The 22,415-nt window shown below is 43.6% G+C and overlaps 1 protein-coding gene across 2 annotated transcripts in view; it reads right to left on the reverse strand.

The window, feature by feature from the left end:
* RNF38 (ring finger protein 38) overlaps positions 1–22,415 on the reverse strand; it is a 116,951-nt gene that overhangs the window by 22,098 nt on the left and 72,438 nt on the right. For both annotated transcript variants that reach the window (XM_032206365.1, XM_032206364.1), the window contains exons 2-4: positions 20,608–20,678; positions 7,502–7,695; positions 1,215–1,428 (exon numbers count right to left, since the gene is read on the reverse strand). In XM_032206365.1, coding sequence (XP_032062256.1) covers positions 1,215–1,428; positions 7,502–7,608 — 321 coding nt within the window. In that variant the 5' untranslated portion in view covers positions 7,609–7,695; positions 20,608–20,678. The remainder of the gene's footprint in view (positions 1–1,214; positions 1,429–7,501; positions 7,696–20,607; positions 20,679–22,415) is intronic.

Here is a 22,415-nt window from a genome sequence, read left to right on the forward strand (position 1 = left end):
CTGGCTCAGGTACAAAAATTAGGCATACAGTGTAATGCTGGGTGTGATTCAGAAATGCTCAGAATAAGAATAAAAAACGACCTCTTAATGATTCTGTCTCTGAAGTATAAAACATCACCATAGAAGACCTCAGTTAGTCTGGAAACACTGACATCTGATCATAGATGGTGCTTGGAAGGTACAGGCAGTGGGATGGAACAACTGCTTATCCAGGCTTGTCATGATGTAATCTTGCAACACAAAGCAAGAGCATGTTTTGAATTTTTAAGATGCTGCAGCAATACAGTTGTTCATCTAAACGCTACGTTGTGAGGTGGCTAGACTGGTGGTTAGCTTCCACCCTTGCACTTGGTCCCAAATGCAAATACTTCCTCACTGAGCTCTGCTCTGCAGATGTAGTACAGCGCATCAGTTGTATGCAGCTGCACTGAATGCAGGTACGCTTTCAAGCAGGGCAGTTAAGAGTTGCATTCCATGCATGTGCAGTTTGAGAAGTGGACGTCCAGATAACTAGTTCATGACTGTGTAGCAACTAATGCACTTGTGCTGCAGCCTGCTGATTTGCACAACAACAAAAGGTTACATCAGTAAGTCAGCTTCTTTTATGGGTCTTCATTTATGAACTCTGTACCAATTCCTGTCTCAGGAATTATTTGCTTTCTGGACCAACCACAGATTTCATTTTTTCATGTAATTTAAGGAGTTGATTAGGTCTGGATGACTAATTTGGTTCTGTGACAATACTGTCATGTTTCTGCTGTTATGTTCACAGCCAATTATTGGCATTGTGAATTCTACTTCTGAATAACTTATTTGAAAAATTTATAGGCTCCTGTGCTAAGGAGAGGCACTTCATGTGAAACAGAACACATTCTTGATTATCATCTTACATCTTAATCACATTAAATTAACTTCAGAAGCAAAAGCACTTCAAGGGTGGGCAGGAGGCCTATAGCACTATGCCAGTAGGTGTATTGGAAAATTGTTAACTTTCAATCTTCTTTACTAACGCTCTGAAATTTTTATTTCCCCACTGCCACTGCAGCACTTCATACATCAATAACAGTACACAACAAAAATAACTTCTAAGAGGACAAACAGAATTTAGTGATAATGTGACTTTCATAGCCAACTAATTCGGGGTGGAGAGGGATCTTAAGATTTGGGAAAAAAAAATCTGTGACATTTGTCTGTTTGTACCCTGAAACTCTTACCTGATCGTGAATGTCAACCATCATTGCATTTTGCTGTGGCGGGTGAGCAGCTGGGCGCAACATACGAGGAGATACGTTTGGTGGATGAAAGGCTCTGGGTTCTTCTATTGCTTGCTGTTGTCCATAGGAGAAACGGTGATAGTTTTCATCTAGGTTAAAGGAATTATGTCGAGACAGGCGATCTCTCCTTGTTCTCTGACGCCGAACAGGAGGACTGGAAACACATTAAAAAGATTAGAGATCATACAAATGCCACAAGCCCTTCCTATTAACTAAAACCACATGAAAATCAAATATCAAAGAAAAAAAGTAAACTTGAAAATGTTACTGGAACAGATTTATTAAACTGGAACACAATTTCTTACCAACAAACTTGCCAAGATCTTTAGAGCTGACACTTATCTCAGCGCAGAAGTGCTTAATAGAGCATAGCTTAATGCTATCAAGGAAAGCTGGAGAACTCCAATATAAATATTAACCTGTTAGAAAGATGACAGTGGGATTGCCAGGACAAATGCACAAATGACAGCAAACTTCAGAAGATTTCTATGCATTTATTCTAGGCAAAAATCCTTAACTGTATGATTACAGATTTCCCTATGCTCCGTGCTCCAGCCACACCAAAGAATGGTTGCTCACTTAGTGAGACGGACAGAGCAGTAGACTCCTCTGGAGAAACATGATTTTTTTTTCAGCTCTCACATGTTCACCAAATAACTGAATGCCTCAGAGGCATCTCCTTGGCAGACACCAGGAAATTGTGACTGCAGTAATCGTTCTTTTGCAGTGCAGGGAACTGCAGTGTAAATAGACCACAGCATCTACTTCGTTTGAGTAACTCATTTACATGTGTGGGATTTGATAATATAGTCTTATATAATTACACGTATGTTATGAGCAGAACTGCCACTATCTTGAGCCAAAACTTCTGTAAATCAGAAACCGGCAGCTCAGGCTCAACACTCAGAAAATCAGGCACACACAAGTAACAAATTCACAATTAGAAGTTTTGACTGAGAGGCTTCTCATTTATTTGGAAGGGTAAAGGACTGAATCATAGAATTATGTAGGTTGGAAATGACCTCTAAGATCATCAAGCCCAACTGTTAACCTAGCACTGCCAAGACTACTGTTAAACCACGTCCATAAGCACCGCATCAACACATCTTTTGAACACCTCCAGTACTAGTGTGAGAAACAAAGTTGTGTTTTTGCAGTAGAGAATTACATAAGGAGAAATGCTAAGTAGGTAAGTGGACAGTAGAAGGCCTCACTGCTCCAAAATAAGGTAGAAGCTTGAGAAAAACAGGATGAGCAGTGTGAGAACAGTAAAACAAAGATCACAAGTTCTCTAAACATAAGAAAGGAGAAATTAAAGAGTTGAAAAAAAAAGAAAAATTGTACACACATGGTATAGAGGAGTGTTGAGTAGCTTGAGAACCTGTAGTACTCAGGCAATGAGGAAACAGGGGAGGTGATCAGGTGTCGGGTAATAGGGAATAAAAGGTCATGTTTTTTTTTACTAAAATGCACTCCTAATTGCAGGATGCCTGCCATTGCAGTCGCAAATAAAATAGTTTCATAGAAGACCCTGTCTGAAGAAAATTATTTGAGACGTTTCTCACAAGTTCAACAAGTGTTGAGCAGTGTGCTCAGGTGGCCAAGAAGGCCAATGGCATCCTGGCTTGTATCAGGAACAGTGTGGCCAGCAGGGCTAGGGAGGTGATCGTCCCCCTGTACTCAGCTCTGGTGAGGCCGCACCTCGAGTACTGTGTTCAGTTTTGGGCCCCTCGCTACAAGAAGGACATCGAGGTGCTTGAGCGGGTGCAGAGAAGGGCGACGAAGCTGGTGAGGGGCCTGGAGAACAAGTCCTACGAGGAGCGGCTGAGGGAGCTGGGCTTGTTCAGCCTGGAGAAGAGGAGGCTCAGGGGCGACCTTATCGCTCTCTACAGGTACCTCAAGGGAGGCTGTAGCGAGGTGGGGGTTGGCCTGTTCTCCCACGTGCCTGGTGACAGGACGAGGGGGAATGGGCTTAAGTTGAGCCAGGGGAGTTTTAGGTTAGATGTTAGGAAGAACTTCTTCACTGAAAGGGTTGTTAGGCATTGGAACAGGCTGCCCAGGGAAGTGGTGGAGTCACTATCCCTGGAAGTCTTTAAAAGACGTTTAGATGTAGAGCTTAGGCATATGGTTTAGTGGGGACTGTTAGTGTTAGGTCAGAGGTTGGACTCGATGATCTTGAGGTCTCTTCCAACCTAGAAATTCTGTGATTCTGTGTGATTCACCCTGGTACATCCCTGGAAGTACAAGACCATCCCCCAATACTTCCAATTTGTATCGAGGAGATTGGAAGGTACAAATTGCATGCCCCAGTGGCAACAGCAAAGTAAAGCTACATGGGACAAAATGGTTTCCCAGTTACAGAACAGGCTGAAGGAGCCAAGATGCAGCAAAGAAACAGAAGGGGCTGCAACCACTAGAGCATATCCTCTCCAAGAGAGTGTCAAAGAGAATGTAATATGCTTCACTCTCACTATTCCTTTCGTATTAGCAAATACAACAAATTGGCAAAACAAAGCCTGCTCAAGCTGAGTCCAACTTTTTTTCTGAGTGAAACTGATGCACTCCAGAAAAAGGGGGAGCATCATACCAGTTATTCAGATGATACTGTAAGTATACGATACCATGTCTTAAGCTGCTACTTTTCTGCTCTAATTCATACAGATGTTATGCCATTATTGTCTTAAAACTGAAACAAATGGTCATTCACTCCAGGTCAGACAGAAGGCCTGATGCTGAATTATAATAGCAGAAAAAAAAAAAGCCTAGCCATCGTTCTCCTTTCAAATTATCATGTCAGAACACATAAAACATGTTTTATTCTGAGCACCTAGGACTTCAATTTACAATTTGATGTATTTGTATGTCTTAGTCACAGTTTATTTTCTGAGAAGTGTTTTCCACTCTCCATCTCTGTATTGCTAATAAAATACACATAATTTTCTCATAATTTACCATAAACCGGTAAATTCACATAATTTACCATAAAACTGGTATATACGATTTCTAACCACAAAGCTGATTAACACTTAATGCAAAAGATTTTTCTGGTAACTGAAGTTGCTTTAAAGTTATTTCCTGCTACAAAACAGAAATGGTCTAAATAAATATTTTGGCATAAATGTGTATGCAACATATTTGTTTTGAAAAGCTGTAGTAATAGAGAAAAGCTATGAATGGCAACCCCAGTGCTTTGGAAGACCAATTACAGAAATTCTCTGACACCAGGACTTAGACAAGGTAGCTTCTCATAATTACACTTTGGTAAATGTTAAATGGTGTACGTGTACTTTTTTATGGACTCAGAATCATGAGAAAGCACAACCAGAAAAAGTTTGCATGACCTATGGAATATTTTTATTATTTTTTTTAAACAAATGGATTAACATTATCTGGAAAAAAAAAAAAAAAAAAAAAAAAAAGAAAAACAGTATTTTTCCTATGCAGAATAATAAAGAAACTACAAGTTTCATTCAGCAAAATCCAGTGCGTCCAGATACACAGCTCTACATGCTTCCCAAGTTACTGGCAAGCACTTCAGATGAATAACCAGCACAGGGATCTAAACTATTACTGAACATTGGTAATGAACTTGTGCTTTAAAGTCCTTTGAAAGTAACCATGTAAAAAATTTAGACTTTTAATGCACAAAAATCATGGTACTACACAAATAATGATTATTATAAGGCTAAAAGCAGGATTGCAACCCTGGACTTTTGGAGAGCCAACTTTGACTTCTTCCAGGACCTGCTTGGGAGTATCTCATGGGCTGGGTTGCTGGAAGGCAAGGGTGCTTGTGAGAGCTGGGCTACATTTCAACTACACTTCTTCCATGCTCAGGATCAGTGCATCCCTGAGCGCAGGAAATTGGGGAAGGGGGGCAGGAAACCTGTGTGGATGAGCAAGGAGCTCATGGATAAGATCAAAAGGAAGAAGAAGGTCTATGAAATGTGGAAAAAGGGCCTGTCCTCTTGGGAGGAGTATAGATGTGTTGTCAGGGCCTGCAGGGACACGACGAGGAAGGCTAAAGCCCACCTAGAGATGAGGCTTGCGAAAGAGATAAAAGATAGTAAGAAGGGTTCTTTTTAAGTATGTAAAGAGTAAAAGGAAGATGAGGGATAATGTGGGTCCACTGCTGAACGAGGGGGGTGTCCTGGTAACAGGAGATGCTGAGAAGGCAGAGATACTGAATGCTTTCTTTGCTTCAGTCTTTGCTTCAAGGACTCCCCCCAGGACTCCTCAACCCTAGCGGGAGGACAAAGGGGCTGGGAAATGGAGGGCTCCCCCGTTTGATGACAGAGTGGTTCAGGAGCATCTGAGTGGGCTCAACGCACACAACTCCATGGGTCCTGATAGGATGCATCCATAGGTGCTACAGGAATTGGCAGAGGTGATTGCTGAACTGCTCTCTATCATCTTTGAAAGGTCCCGGAGAACTGAAGAACAGCTGCCTGAAGACTGGAGGATAGCCAATGTCACTCTGATCTTCAAGAAGGGCAGGAAGGAGGATCGGGGAAACTACAGGCCAGTCAGTCTCACCTCTGTCCCTGGAAAGGTATTGGAGCAGCTTGTTCTGGATGCCATCTTCAAGCAATTGGAAGAGAAGAAGGTTATGAGGAGTAGTCAGCATGGATTCACCAAGGGGAAGTTGTGCTCAACCAACCTCGTTGCCTTCTATGATGGCATCACCAGCTGGGTAGACGGGAGGAGAGCGGTGGATGTCATCTACCTTGACTTTAGCAAGGCTTTTGATACTGTCTCCCATGACATCCTACTAGCAAAGCTGAGAAAGTGTGGGATAGAGGAGTGGACAGTAAGGTGGGCTGAGAACTGGCTGACTGGTCGAGTTCAGAGGGTGGTGATCAGTGGCACAGAGTCTGGCTGGAGACCTGTGACTAGCGGTGTTCCCCAGGCATTGGTGCTGGGTCCAGTCTTGTTCAACATCTTCATCAACGACCTTGATGAGGGAATAGTGTCTGCCCCCAGCAAGTACGCCGATGACACAAAGCTGGGAGGAGTGGCTGACACGCCAGAAGGCTGTGCTGCCATTCAGCGAGACCTGGACAGGCTGGAGAGATGGGCAGGAAGAAACCAAATGAGGTTTAATAAGAGCAAGTGTAGAGTCCTGCACTTGGGAAGGAACAACCCGAAGTATCAGTACAGGCTGGGGGACGACCTGCTGGAGAGGAGCTCTGAGGAGAAGGACCTGGGGGTCCTGGTGGACAACAGGTTGACCATGAGCCAGCAGCGTGCCCTGGTGGCCAAGAAGGCCAATGGGATCCTGGTGTACATTAAATGGAGCATGGACAGCAGGTTGAGGGAGGTGATCCTCTCCCTCTACTTTGCCCTGGTCAGGCCTCACCTGGAGTACTGTGTCCAGTTCTGGGCTCCCCGGTACAAAAAAAGACAGGGAGCTCCTGGAAAGAGTCCAGCGGAGGGCCACAAAGATGATACGGGGCCTGGAGCATCTCCCCTATGAAGAAAGGCCTGGGTCTGCTCAGCCTGGGGAAGAGAAGACTGAGAGGGGATCTCATCAATGTGTATAAATACCTGAGGTGTGGGAGACAGAGGGATTTGGCCAACCTCTTTTCTGTGGTTTGTGAGGACAGGACAAGGGGTAATGCCCACAAGAGGGAGCACCAGAAGTTCCGCACTGACATGCGAAAGAACTTCATGGTGAGGGTGACGGAGCAGTGGGACAGGCTGCCAAAGGAGACTGTGGAGTCTCCTCCTCTGGAGATATTCAAGGCCCATCTGGGCACCTACCTGGGCAGCCTGCTCTAGGGAACCTGCTTTGGCAGGGGGGTTGGACACAATCTTTCAAGGTCCTTTCCAACCCCTACAGTTCTGTGATTCTTTCAAAGTACCCTGATAAGAAATAGCATTTTTCCTCACATTGTTCTGAACGATTATTGCTCCAGTGCATAGTAGAACAGAATCAGGTTAATAATTAAAGATGTTAATAAACACTCCTTGAGTTGTCTTCAGTAAATTATAGGATGATGAATCAATTTATATTACTTTAACTTCTCAGTTACAAATATAACAATTTACAGCTCAAAGGAAATGTTAACATATTTACCATGAGATCTGGTCTGAAATACTGATTCATCTGAATAGAGGAGTCTATTCAGAAATACTCCTCTCTTGAGATGAAGTCAGGAAGAATAAAAAACTGTTTTAAAAACAGTTTAAAACTGTTAAAAAAAAAAACTGTACATATTGCTTACCTCCTTCTGTGTCGTGCAGGTGTGTTGTATCGTTCCCCTGAGAAGTGGTGTTGGTTGGGACGAGCCAAAGAAGGCTGCCTGTTTGATGTCATCTCCCATGGTCGCATTGGTGGTGATGAGGCTGGTGATGTTGTTGTGTAGTCAAAGACTGAATGGGAAAGGCGTTGTCGTTTGGGACTAGGACTGTCTTCGCTCTATGCCAGTGCAAGAAACAAAACAAAAACCCACCTTCAGATGAGTGAGTTACAATCCACACTTCAATATCACTTTGCAGCTAGCATTAGAAGGAGGGATTTACTGCAGACTGCACTAGAACACCATGAAATTAATCAACTGCAAGTAGTTACCTACTTACAACCTTTGTAATACAAATTTGTGATTGTTTTCTAACTCCTGATGAATAACTAAGTTATATTTTAGAAGCATGAATATACTGAAATCTTAACATCAATGCACAAAAAAAAAATTGCTTCAGGAAAGAGAGTAATATGAGGAAAATAAGGCATGTCCTATTTTGCATTCCTCCTGCCCCTGCATTTATAGCTTACAGAGGCTTGAAAAGAGGTATAAGCACAGCCCTCATGATACCACTCGCGCTCTGGGATGCATGCCTTTTCAATGAGGACTGTACTAACGTGGCTGATCAGATATTAGCTTTGCTCTGCAGCCAATTTTAATTCTGCCAGCTGAGCACACAAGTGCTCAGTTTCCTACTCATTAGTACAATAATGATCATAGGAAAGTACCTGTACATGATCTGAAAAGAAATCACTTCTGTTTACGTGCGTTTACTTCACTGAAGCTCTGCTGGGACTACGTACCACCTGAAGTTTTGGTGTCAGTGACAGGAACACTGTTCACCTCCAAGCACCGTGCTCCCAGCAGGTTCCGAGTACAAGTAACTACCTCTCGCTTTCATTGTGTGCCCATGCTGCTGACTCGTTAAATGCAGACAGCTGCCATTCCTGTCAGAAGATCTCAAGGCGACCAAAAATCCAGCAGGAAAGGCACTACACGTCCCTTCCCTCCACGCTACTCTTGTGGAAGTGTAACCTGTCTTGCTGGTAACAAGCCTAACAACTGGAAATGTTCTGCTCCGGAGAGCACCGAACTCATGAACACAAACAGCCACACAAGAACAGCCATGCTGCACCCACCTTTGGGTCCAAACATCACATACACTTCACTGACACTGCCCCCGCGAGCCAGACCCTGCTGGTTTGCTGCTCCCCAGCTTACTCGCTCAGCTCACCTCACCCACTTCAGTCCCTCGCAGCGTTATTTCAATTAACAGAAACGGCCTCAAACTTGCAGACAACTGCAGATAACTGAGTCAGAGAATACCTGGCAATCCAGAGATTGTCAGAGGTCTCATTGCAGACGTACTTGTAGATTACAGACCTCTTCTTAGCTTTACAACTAAGTTAGTAATGATACTTAGCTTGTCCTCTGGTTCTTTCCAGTGCAAGCATACCTTTATGTAACTCCTAAGTTTTGTCCATGTGTTTAAGAGAAAAAAAAAAAAAAAAAAAAAGGTATTTTTCCTCTTTTGACTTCTGGGCATTTTGACTAAATTTCACTTCTCTTCAGCCTCATGCTTTCAAATATTTCAATAGAAATAGGAGTTTTCTCCTACCTTATTTTAATTCAAGCAGTCACTAGGAATGATGACTGAAGAGAAAATGATAAGGAAAAAAAAAAGTACATGTGAGGGTGCCCATTTTTAATTCCACATCTGCTTTTAGTGTGATTTACATAGGGAAACAGGCTGATCATGCATGCAACCTGCTTTTCAACTCCTTAACTCACTGCACCTGAATATCAAATTCAGTATCAATATTCAGTATCAAGCAGCGAGAGAAAAAACAGGTCAAAATACAGGCATATTCCTGAAGGTTCACAAAAGCAGATGCCCAGGTAAAGGGCGACTCTTCCAGAAGGCTGCAGGCACTTGGGATTTCAATTCATTATAAACAAACAACTGGAAGAGATGCTTGACAGTTGCCCTCAAAGCAGTCAAAGCTTCTGTGAAAATATGTATCTTACCAGATTTCAGAGAGTCTTACCATAGGACAAATCACAAACAAAGTTACAGTTGTTCTGCCACTCACAGAGCTGCTTGTTTAATCTATCCTACTCTAAGGAGCCAAAGAGAAGGATGATTTGTGGCCCAACTCTACTCAAACTGAAACAGCGGAAATAAAAATGCAGGTAAAGCAGGCACGCTGGGGTCTTGTGAGTGTAGAAGGAAAAGTCAAATGGAAGGAGGAGACACAAGGTTTAGTGAAGCTGGCAGAGAACAAAACATGGTGAAGTAACAAAATAATTGCTGTTGCCCTGCCACAACCCATACATGCCTTTGCTTGGCAATCTCCCACTGCTACTGCAATAATTTACGTCTGGCACGTTTTCCCCAAGCAGTAACACTAACACACCCTGCACTGTAGAAAGTATTTTGGGAAAAAGAGAGATTGTTATTTGATTATTTTTTCATTTTGTATCTGGATTGCACCTCTTCAAAAACAGTGGAGATGGAAACTGCCAACTAGCTAGCTTTCATCATCACTCCAAATTACTACCTCACAATGTTATTTCAAACCCCATAGCAAGTGCTTAATTGCTCGCTACATTAAGCGACCATGCTTTCACTTCAACTTGCTTCACATTAGAAAGAAAATAAAGATAAAATCATTTTTGGAATGACATATAAGTATAGTTTTAAAAAGTAATTATGTTTTCCCCCCCCCCCCCCCCCCCCATATTGAGAAAGAAAGAACCTGAAGCTAGGAGGAGGTAATGTAGGTCCTTAGATGGGAGAACAGGATTGATTGTTTATTTGCATTTCTAAGCACAGTATTTTATAGCAACCTCTTATATTCACATCTTCAAGTTGCAAGCCTGTCTAGAAATCTGTACTAAACTTTTAATTTCAAACAAAATATGCATCAAACTTCTCATTCTCTAAATGTTTAAAATGCCTCTGCTAGATGAGACTAATGGTTCAAGCAAAGAATAAGCATTCATCATTTTCAAAGAATAAGCATTCATCATTTTCTCTTTATGTTTCTAAGATGTCCGCACAATTGTACTGCCTAAGGAATAGTACTCTTGAACTTAAAAATTTGAAAAAAAAATCAATTTCTCTTGGCAAATATTGTAGATCTTATCTCTGAATCATCAGTTTTAATCTGGACAACATCTAGCAAAATATGTTCACCTACATACACCACTTTGTTTTCATACTTTCATGTACTTAAAATGCTATACATTAAAAAAGCTGAAACTCAGGAATGCCACTTTTATTACACATTAAAAACCCACATCTGGGTAGCACAATCAAAAGGATTTTAAGGATTTTAAAGTAGTAACCAGGGCAAAAAAGCACATTGTGCTTTTCAGGAAAGGTGATACACAATCAACCATTTGGAACTGACCAACTTTAAGGCCAGAATATTCTTATTGGAAGGTAGAAGAGCTCTTCTCCACAAAAAAAGTCATTCTCACTTGTCTCTTGAGTGACAATACAAACATGGCTTACACAAGCAACAAATTAATGATGTTTTTATCTCAAGCAGAAGATGACAATTAAATGTTTTGTACATCAGAGACTGAAATTAAGTCAGTATTACAGTTCGGAATCCTCCTCAAAGTGTGCAGTTTCCTTGTTTTTAAAGGAGGAACCCGAATGAAGCCACCCTGTGTCTTCCTGAAACTCTCTTCACTGCAAAAGTTGGCCTTGCCTTTCCATTCTGCAAATCCCTGTCTGAAGCCAGGCTAGCAGGGCTTCCTGACTAAACTCAGTGTCAAGGTTTCTCATTTTCCTCCCCAACAGACTTGGAGGAATGAACGCATGTCATTATTTTTCCTTCTCTGAAGAGCTCTTGTCTGACTGTCACTTTAATTATCAATTCTTAAGTTGATAACCTGGTCTGTTTTCCAGACTTGTCCTGTTTCCTGGACATCATCTTCACAGTATTTCATTCCAGTATTTCTGGTTGCTTTTAAGTATAAAAAAATAAAACTTTTTTTTTGTTGTTCTTAAACAAACAAAACAACAACAACCCATTTCAACATGTCTGAAAACCACAGGCTTCCCCACTGTTCAGATCCTTCTGAATCCAAATTGCCTGAGCAGTAGTTATTGCAGTATTTTGGCAGTTTCTCATGTATTTATATATATATACACACTTTCAAAGAGCATTTGGTTTCCTCCGTCCACTGCAAAACCACTATTTTCCTCCCGTGTTTGGTTCATGTGTGTTACCTGTACAAAAAGTCTGCTGTGATCTTTATCTTTAGTCTAAGAAACAACACTGGTGAAAGGTACTTGTACTTCAGTATAAGCAACGTGACCAGTCATTTGTACTCCCTGCTGTTCCAGCAGCTTGACAAGCCATCACTGTGCTAACATATCCCATGATTTTAACGTGCTGACAAGCTCTTGATCTCCTGCATACTGAGAATGTAAGCAGATGACAAAAAAAAATGTCCCCTCACAGACCAAGGAAAAGAAGCTGTTCAGGGATGTTATGCTGGGAGTGGCCACTGCCACCAGCAGCTCCAGGACTGGGAATTCCTCCCGTGTGGCCAGAGGAGCCCAGTCCCGTGTGTCTAGGGAGCTATGGAGCTGAGGGACGTGGCCACTGCTGTCCTGTTGGCAGATCCAAACCTAGCACACGTCTCAGAGGCACGCACCTGGAGGACAGAGGCAGCCAGCTGCACAAACTGCCACTGATGAGGGGCTGCCCATATACAAGACCCCACTGCTGAGGGGCACAGACTCGACCCCTCCTGCCCTGGTGCAGGCCCACAGGCGACGTCCCCAGGCCACCATCAGATGCACACCAGCCTCCCCCAGCCCTGCCCAGGGACCCCGGCCCACAGCCCGGCCTCTCACCTGCTGCTGCGGCCCCCGGCCCTGCCCCAGCCGTTGGAAGGGAGCCGGCGGAGCTCTGGGGACAGGCAGCGCTCCCATCCCGGGGGCAGGAGGGTGCCGGGCCCCTGCCCTGGGGCTGGCACCGAGACTCCAGGGGCTCCACTCCCTGGCGCCGCAGGCCCAAGCCCGGCCATGTTGGGCTCCAGCTGCCAGCCTCGTGGCGTTTGGTCCCCACCATGCGCATGGGACTCGAGTGGGAGCCCACAGAGGGGTCATTAACCAAGGATGTGAGGAGAAAGGGGACAGCCTGTGGTGATCAGGCACAGTCACACACCGGCAGCCCCTCCAGGCCCTCTTCTGCCTGCCCCCATTGCCCATCCCCGTTCCCCTTCCCCTGCACACCGCCTCGTCTGCTGGCATCGCTCCACCTGCTCCCTCCAGCAGCCCAGACCTCAGGTTTGCATCCCCACTGGTTGCAAAGTCCTTGTTTGCCTGCAGTTTGTTGATAACACATCAGTTAGTGCAGCTGACTGGGTTTGCGCTTGGTCTTCGTCTCTGTTAAGTTTGTCTGGCAGGTCTGAGTCCCGGCATTCAGTCCTGTTTACTGCTTCACCCCCTCGCTTATCATCCCATTTGGCGAGGTCCTTGATCAGGTCTCACTGCAGGAAGCACTCCCGCATTCCACATACTCCTATTAATTACTGACTGACCAGGTTTGGTTCCTGTCACCACCTCCCTTACCGTTTTTTGGTCAAGTTTGTCTCTCAAGAGAGCTCCTTTTTATGGCTTCCCTTCTTGGCACTGAAATGGTCCTTGACCAGACATATATATAGGGGCATACACCCTCTCCTTCCCCACACAGCTAAAAAAGAAAACTCACAAAACTTCTAGTAATTGTACAGAGAGAAATAAGGATGTCAGAAACTACAGTTCAGGAAGAATGAGATAGACTACCCATGAAAACTGAACAAATGGGCATCCCCCCGTGCTTTGTCCTACACAGGAATGTTAAACCAAAATTCAAAAGGCAAGAAAAAATAAACAGGAAAAAAAAAAAAAAAGTGGTCATATTAACTTTCAAGGTGCAAATGAAAAGCTCATCGACTTTATACAAAAAGCTTGACATTACCTTTAAATATTCCCTCCAATTTCTAGATCTAAACAAATCTAGAAGCAACTGCTAAAAAGAAGCAAACACACACAATAAACTTAAATTTAAGAGTAATGTACCAGAACTGGCAAAAGGGTTATGGATTATGAACAGATTATTTCTAAGACCAATTGCTATGCTTTTTCCAAGACAAAATAAACAAAGATTATCCAGTTGGACACGGGGCTGCATCACAAAGGAGTTGTCTGCAATTTGCCAGCAGAATCATATTGGGATGACACACAGTTTTTATTGGCAAAAGCTCTTTACAGAAACGTTAGATGACAGAATAAACATCGGCAATAAGAATCTCTTTCCAGAGTAATTGCTTTTGCCCAATGAATTTTGCTGGCTTAGTTGTGCTTTTTAAGATTTTTTTTTTTTTTTTAAAAAAAAAAAGCTTGTAACTAGTGTGCTAGTTCAGCTCCATCACAAAACCCTTTTTGCAGTGTTAACTTCTGAATTCAGATCTTCTGCTCCAACCCACCAATTTTTATACCACCATTTCACCTGTTCACGAGAGTAATAAAATACCTAGAACATAACACCATAAGAAATACAGGCAGTCCCAAACCTGAGCTGGCTCAAATAAGTCAGGTAGGTGGAAGGAAGCCCAAAATTAAGCAGTTGTTGGGGTAAGTCCAGAAGTCTTAGAGAAAAATACCTGTAGCATGGAGCTCCCCAGTACAAAACTGAGGGAGGGAGGTACCGAGAGAGTCCAGTGAAAAGACACACAGATGAAGAATGAGCTGGAGCACATAAGGAAAGGTTATTATTAACTAAACCCTTTAACTAAAGGGGAAAAAAAGGGAAAGAGGAAAAGGGATGGGGAAAGGGAAAAACAAAACAAAACAAAGGCTATATGGAAGTGCAGAGGAAAGAAATTACTCTCTGCTTCCCACAAATGAGCGATGATTGACCACGTCCCTGAAGCAGGGCCTCAACACACGTAGCCGGTGTTTAGGAGGAGGACCAACGTTTTCACAACAAGAGCCCACCCCTCCCCTCTTCTTCCTGTTTCCACCTTTTATTGCTGAGTGAGACACCACATGGTATGGAATAACCCTTTGGCTGGTTTAGGTCAGCTGCCCTGGTGATGTTTCTCTTCTCACTCTTTTGCCCATCCTCTAGGAGGGTTGGAGGGAGTCCTGGTGCTGTGTCAGCACTGCTCAGCAGCAGACACAACACTGGTGTGATACCACTGCTGTTCTAGGTACAATTGCAGAGCCCAGCACTGTATGGGCTGCTGCAGGGAAAGGTAACATCCCAGCCAAACCCAGTACAATCTGCTTGAGCAGGGGGCTGGACCAGATGGTATCCAGAGGTCCCTTCCAACCTCAACCATTCTGTGCATCTGTGACAACACAAATCAAAGCAGTAGCTGATCTTCACTGCATGCTGTGCTAGGCTTTTAGGAGTGTTTTCCTGTGAATGCAGCAAAAAGCAACTCAACTAATACCTTGGGGTAGAGGTCCAAGAAGGGCAGAGGTCCGGAGAAGTATTCCTGTGAATATATACAGTTTACCACTGAGCACCATGTACACGGCAGGGTATTTAAAATGGGATACTTTCTGCCACTGCACTTCAGAAGGGACAGTCGAGATTTAAGAAAATCGGTGGTATGTAACCAGTACTTGAGATGAAAATTTCAGGACTGATCAAGAAACACTAAATAGCCATTTCTATGGTTACAGAGGAAAAAAATAGTTCAGAAGAAAACCCCTTATGGCCTTCTCTCTGTGGGATTAGGAAATAAATACTCTGTATTTTAATTCTTGGAGACAAAATAGTCCCTAGCAGGCACATCATTCTGAAAGGAAGCCTACATTTCCTCCAAACTTGCTTGTGAAATATCACCACGGGATAAGAAAAAAATTAGTAATGACAGCTTAAAAATGGAAACCAATCTACAATGTTAGGCTGCCAATGTAAAATTTGCTGTGGCAGGTTTACACACCTCAGATTTCTGTGACTTTTGATAATGAAGTAGGGAAGTATTACACAGTATTTCCTTAAAAAGAATACAATTTGTAAAGTGAGATTAACACTATTATATGCAGTACGAAGAGGATGCAAATCCACTTTATTTCAGTGTTTCAGAACCATGATCACTGAGATCTGTGCCTCTTTCTTATACTGTCCTAAGCCCTACTCTATACTGAAAAATGCCAAAATGCGTAACCGGTCTCGCCAGACTGCATGTTCACATCTGAACACTTCTCTCAAATCCATACTCATCCACTTAGTACTTTGCCATTTGTCTTCACAAGTTCCTCCCACATTACTTAAAAGGAGTAGCTATTCTTACTGACTCCAACCTCTACATCACCTCTCGTTTCATATTCAGTTCAGATATTTTACCAACAGATTCATGCACACAGGACACCAAAACAAAACGCCCCCTTGAGCACTTAGTGTCAAAGTAGTTTTAACGTGTCTTCACGACAGGTTTCTAAGAATCAGCTTTTAGAAGTGCAGCTCAACAAGAATATTCATCACGCTACATTCTTTTAAAGTAAATCACCTGAGCAAGGAAGAAAAATTCTCAGAGAGAAGACCATTTCCGAAAGCTTTGATGAAGACTTCCCGGCACAGCCCCTACATAACAGGGACCTAAGTTGTGCTATGAATGCTCTCACCCCAGCAGGGTGACTTATGAGCACATAAGTCATAACATATTATACGTCATAACTGCTCGTAAATCATGACTTACCCTTGCTGCAACGTGAAAGGAAAAAAATGGCTAGTTCTATCAAAAATGAACAGATTTGGCAAAATCAGGCCACAAGGCTATCAGTAAGAGGCTCTGGAGGAGATACAGGTGAGTTCAAGCCACTGGTGAGTTTGCCTAGGACAGAGGCATCAAGAGATCTGAGTGACAGGAGCAACACTGTAAGACTCACCAGATGAAAGGGCTCCTTAAACAGAAAGGAAATAAAGTTTAGGATATGTAGCAGTGCTCACATGAAGAAGCACAGCACCCTTTTTAAAGAACAAAAAACCAAAAAACAAACAAAACAAAACCAAACAACAACAACAAAAAAAACACTTTTTCTTTTTTTTTTTTTAAACACTGTATGATTGTAGTGATAAATACAAAAGGCAAAAGTTATCACAAGTGAACCAAGAGGTAAAAATCTCCAGGACAGCAACCCTGAAAAGCCTGTTTTTCTGCAAGGGGAGAGCAAGTGGTGATGGAGAGGAAAGCCACCGATTTTTTTTTATAGCTGGAAAGCCTATTGAAGGTACCTGCTGAGGGCGCGCTATGCTACTTAACTATTTTTCGACCAAGTGAGGAGCAGTTCCAAAGCGGTCCAGACAACCTGGTCGGGCAGCAATCAGCAAAACACTTACGGTGCAATAGAGCTGCCTTTCTTTTCCCTCCCGCTGCTTTTAGCTAGCTGCTGCTGTTGGCGTTTCGTTGCAGCTGAAGACGAAACCAGCCCTAGCTGCAGGCGTGCTGGCCAGCAGCAGTCAGTAGAGGGCACCAAAAAGCAAAGGAAGGCTACCTGGTCTGCCAAGGGGAGCAGTCCCAAGCGAAGCCGGAGCCAGCACCGTGAGAAGTCTTCCTTGGAAGTCAGAGAAGACCCGGGCAAGTTTCGTCCACAACAGAATTTGAACATGCATCAATTAATTATTCAACTTGCCATGCAAACGCACACAGAGAAGAAAAGCACAAGCTGGAGTCCAGCGCGAACTGGCTGTCAAATCTCCTCCCAGATTTTCAAGCATCAGCGCCCCAACAATCAAACACAACTCCCCCAAACAGGAAGAAATTTCATATTCCACCTGCACCCTTACTGTTACCTTTCGTGTTCCTCCTGGGGACAGGGAGGAAGAGCTCCTGACGAAGGTTAAATTAAAGACCTTTAGGAGGGAGTGTAAGACTTACACTCCCTCCATACAAATTCCCATTGAATGCACCAGCGACTTCTTTCCACGGACAGAGACGTAAGACGGTTTTGAAAAGCCACAAGATAACAGCTTAAGTTTTAATCTGCAATAGCAGTCTTGAAGAACTATCAGAACTACTACTACAAGTAGTCCTGAAGCACTAGAATCACCACAAGACTACTAGCTTCAATAGGAGTCTCGAAGAACTCACTTGCATCCACAACCGCACAACTTTTAACTTTAGTACTACTCTTTAATTAGAGCATAGAAACCATTTAATTCTCAAGAACTTTCTTACCGGAGCCGAACAAGTGACTTTACATCGTCAACAGCAATCAGTGTAAATCATTACCTCCTACAACAACTTGAACAAATGATACTGAAAGAAATCCACGTGGAGAAGCTTAGGCATGGATTTCGCGGATCACAGCCGCGACCTGCTTCTGCGATGCACCCACACCTTGCAGAGCAGGGACAGTCACACAGCACAGCCCCCGCTGCCCAACACGGGGGGGCTTTCTCCCCAATTTGCCCGTGCCCCGGGGCACTCCGCAGGCTGCCCGTGTGCACCTCCCCATGCCCATGCCCATGCCCATGCCCATGCCCAGGGCTCCCCGCCGCTCCCCCCCGCACCACAGCTCCGTGCCGGGCGGCTTCCCGCGGGGCGGCTGTGCTGCCCATAGCACCGCGCAGCTCTCAGGGTGGCCGGGAGAGGCTGTCTGTCTGTCTGTCTGTCTGTCCGTGTGCCTGTCCGTGTGTGCAGGGGGGCGGCCGCCGCCGGCCCTTTTCTTCCCGCCCCCCCTCCCCGCTGCCGGTACCTGCGGCCGCGCCCCCCCGCTGCTCCCCGCCGCCGCCGCTGCCCGCCGCCATCTTCCCCCCCCAGCCCCGCCCCGCGAAGGAGGGGAGGGGCGGGGCCGGAGGGCGCTGGCCACGCCCCCCACCTGCGAGAGACCACGCCCCCCTCCCCCTCCCTCTTTCCCTCCCCTCAGCTCCCCCCTCCCCCCCCCCCCCCCCGCCCCGCACCGCCTCACGGAGTAAATAAATAAATAAATAAACAAACACAGAAATAAATAAATAGACATATAAATAAGCGAAACAGAACTCGTTTCCGAAAGCTTCGGACGGGAAGCCCAAAGCCTCCACGGCATGGGGCTGGCAGCACGCATCCTTCTTGCTGCCTCACACACAGGCAGGAATGCTCCTCAGGTGTGGCGTCAGTGCCCAAAAGTAAAACACGTTTTTCAGCCACCATCCTTAAAGCTGAAATCAGGATAACAATAAAGAGGCTCTCCCCCAGTTCCTCTGTCAATACAGAGGTAGCTGGTATACACTGGATGTGCTCTTCTGAAGTTTAAGCCAGGTCAGCTGCTGCCCCTTCCCATTCCCACCCCCCCCCAAGCCTGTGAAGCACCTCACAGGATTTCCAAAACGCTTTAAAACAGCATTAATAACCCCGATTCCCTCTAATCACCCCGATTCCCTCTAATCACCCATCTTCCCTCAGTTTTCTGTCAACCCAACAGAGGTGTTCCTCCACGCAACAGGAAAGGAAGAATGCTGAAGGGACTGCCAGTCTGAAGCTGGTGCACCAGGATGGCTCCGAAAGGAAATTTCCACCACCTGCCCCTCACCTTGGCACTATTTTTTTCCTCTCCCACATTTTTCCCACTTCTGACCCACCATGTGAAAGTGACCTTCAGCTCTGTCTCTCCAAAGAGGAAGGACAGCGAAGATTTCTAGTTGCTGCAAGCATGTACAGAAGAAAGCAACGCAGGAGCTCCGTCTTTAAGCATCTTCAAAAATAGCTCCAACACAACAAGAAATTAAAAAAATGATAATAGAAAAGGGGAGTTTAGCTGGTTTTGTCTGGTTGTTTTTTTAATTTACCGAGAATATTTTCAGACACTGGAAACAAAAGTAGAGAACATATCGCTGTTAGAGTTTCACAATTCATGGCCAGCTAATCAACAGAAAACAAAATAATCCCACAATCTGGATTGCATGTTTGCCCAATATCTATATATTAAACCAAGCCTCAAATGTAGCATGGTCCCTGAATACATACTTATTTTTAAAAAGAGGGAGATGGGAAAAAATGCAGTATAGCACTAAAAGCAACTTGCAGTAAAAACAAATCCAGCGCTGGGATGAGTTGGAGTAACTATAAAATTGACCTGTTCCAGGATTTTAAAACACAAGGGGTTTTGCATTTATCAAGGCGCTAAGATGCAAATCTCATTTCTAAGAATGATCCTTAAAATTTGACTAATATATGCCACTTCAAGCCAAAAAGTAAGCTAACTATGAAGTGTCATAGTTGCAAACAATGTAGTACATGTTATATGTTGAATGAATGTTTATCAATTTGCTTAATTACTCTAAAATCTTAATTACTCCAAAATCTCTTAGGGATGGTTGAAGTTGGAATCTCTTAATTACTTCAAGACAGTTGAAGTCTAAGGTAGACCCATCAACGTTACCGGTAACTTGAAGGAAAGTCTCACAAGCAGTTCAGTGTGAAAACTTTTCCCTTCCGTATGCCAGACTTATGCTACTGATCCAAGTAATGCTGAACACTGGTAGCACAACCAGTGTGCTACCAACTGTGAGCCAATCTGAGGATGTGATTTCTTGTCAAAAATGACTAGGAAAACACGCGTTACTGGACAGGTTGGTGTTTTAAGACTGCACCACTGAGTGACAGTTTCCTACCTGTAAAATCTGAAGTTCCCATTAGCAGAACAGGAAACTACAGCCGTTGCAAAACAAAACAAAACAAAACAAAACACACAAGAAAACTCCCCAAAAATGTACCAACAAAAAACAAACAAACAAATAAACTTCAACACTTAGCTAGGCTACAACTCCTCAAAGACATCCTACCTTACCTAAACATTAGCAGCAACTGTATTAACTGAGAGCATTAATATGGCAAACCACCAGTGTTTACCAAGGGAATGCAAGCAAAAAGAAAAATATTGTACAACATAAATTTCTCCTTCATTTACTAAGAGATTGTCCCGAATAAAGTATATTTCTTAACATGCCAGAGAGTTCAAAACTAATTTTTAAAATTGACTGCTACGCCTGCATAACAAACAGTCTTTATATAGTAAAAGCAATACATAAATATATATATATATATATATATGCATCTTTTGAAGGAAAAATTTATGTATGCCTCACCTTATCACTGTCATCGCTGCAAATGTGATCTTGATGGATTGACTGGCATTGAAAGGAAGTACCAATGCTACCTACAAAAGAAGGTGGGGAAAAATTGTTAAAGTGATAACCCAACTCCTGTGAATGCTAAAAGTAAAGACACATGTACCAGCCAGAATTTTTTTTCCACACACAGAAGAGAGATTTATTTGCTGAAGACTTATGTCTGACAAGTCATACATTTAAATCTGATGCTGGAATAAGCATCAGAGATGCATTTTGCACAACGTGCCAGCAGTATCTCCACGCAGACTTTTTCCAAATATTTAAACGGAACAAAATTAGAACTAACTACTTCATCCGTCCAAGGCAAACATATGCAGCAAAGTGCATATGCACAGGCACAAACAGAGAGAAGCTACACGCTCCACGTTAAGGTAGTGCAGTCCTGCCCCGTATCTTTTACTCCAGAAAATTTTCAGCACCCTGGTTAGCCACAAAACAAGTCTCTCTCCAATGGTATATTAGGAATAAGAGTGAGCGGAAAAATCCGAGGTCAAAGCAGAAAAGCTTTGCTGTGTTGTTATCAGTCTTGTCTATAGTGGAGTTTCTGCCTTCTTAAGTTTTTTCAACAGGTTTCTTTATGTCACATTCTCTTATGTGGTACAGCACACCTCTACAAAGGCTCACCCAGTTGTGGGACTTTTGTCTAAGGAGAGAACCAAACTGAAGTTTGATCATATCCACACAGATTCCCAAACTTTTTAGATTTACAAAATACACTCACAGAGCCCTTACACCGTAAAGATTTATTTCACGAGTTTTTTCCTTGCTTAGAAACTACAGGAGTCGGGTAACAGCTATTGTTGGTTTTATGCTGCCATAGGCAGAAAAAAAAAAAACTCTTTTTATTCAGCCACAGGCAGAAATCATCACCAGTTAACGTAAGCCCCTTAAATCTTGCTGTAATTGGGCGAGGGAATGTTTGTCCCCCATTATTGCCATCACTGCCTCAGATAAGACTCAATGTGTTTACCATTAAAATTGCATTTTTTTCCTGACTTCTATAACAGAAAGCAAAGAATGGGTGAGAGGGAAAACGAGTTTCCTTCCCCTCCACTGAGTTGCAGGCTCGCTGTAGCCAGAGCAGATGTTCCTGAAGGAGCCACTGCTGAACCCTGCAGCACAGGCACAGCCCGTGACGGCACACTGAGCCCGATCCAGCACTTCGCCTCTGGATGTTACTCATCATGGTCCTCAGCCAATTCACAACATTTTAGGCTTGAATCACACGCTTGCAGACTAGCCAGCTTTACCACAGCTACTGGGAAACAATTCATGTCACGGCTGCATGTAGATGCTGTCCTGAAGTTTCCAAGCTTCATACAATATCTAACAGCCTCCAGTTTTTCTGTCCAAAGGCTTGAAGTTGCACGTGCTAGCTGAACAACATTCAGTCAGAAGAACTTTAACATAAGTTTACTCATCCACTTAAACATTACTTTTCCCAAGAAAAAAGTCTCCATCCAAGCATTAAATTTAATCCACGAGAAAACTCCAACATGCCCTGACTTTCTTGAACATAATAAAGCACTTGACTTCCTTTTTCCTGCCAGGTACTGCTAAAAATTTCATCCCATCAAGTGATACATGTACGGTTTCCTCCTGTTCCAAATCTGAGTTTCTTTTAGAGCTGACAACTTTCAGAAGCTCTTAATGTGTAAGAATGCACAACAGTATTTTACAAATGCTCACCGTTAGCACATTTTAATAAACAAACAAAGCAAATATCTTAAAAAAGGTGGTAGCAGAGGATCCTGTAGGGTACG

Source organism: Aythya fuligula, chromosome Z, assembly GCF_009819795.1.
Source record: "Aythya fuligula isolate bAytFul2 chromosome Z, bAytFul2.pri, whole genome shotgun sequence".
NCBI lineage: Eukaryota > Metazoa > Chordata > Aves > Anseriformes > Anatidae > Aythya > Aythya fuligula.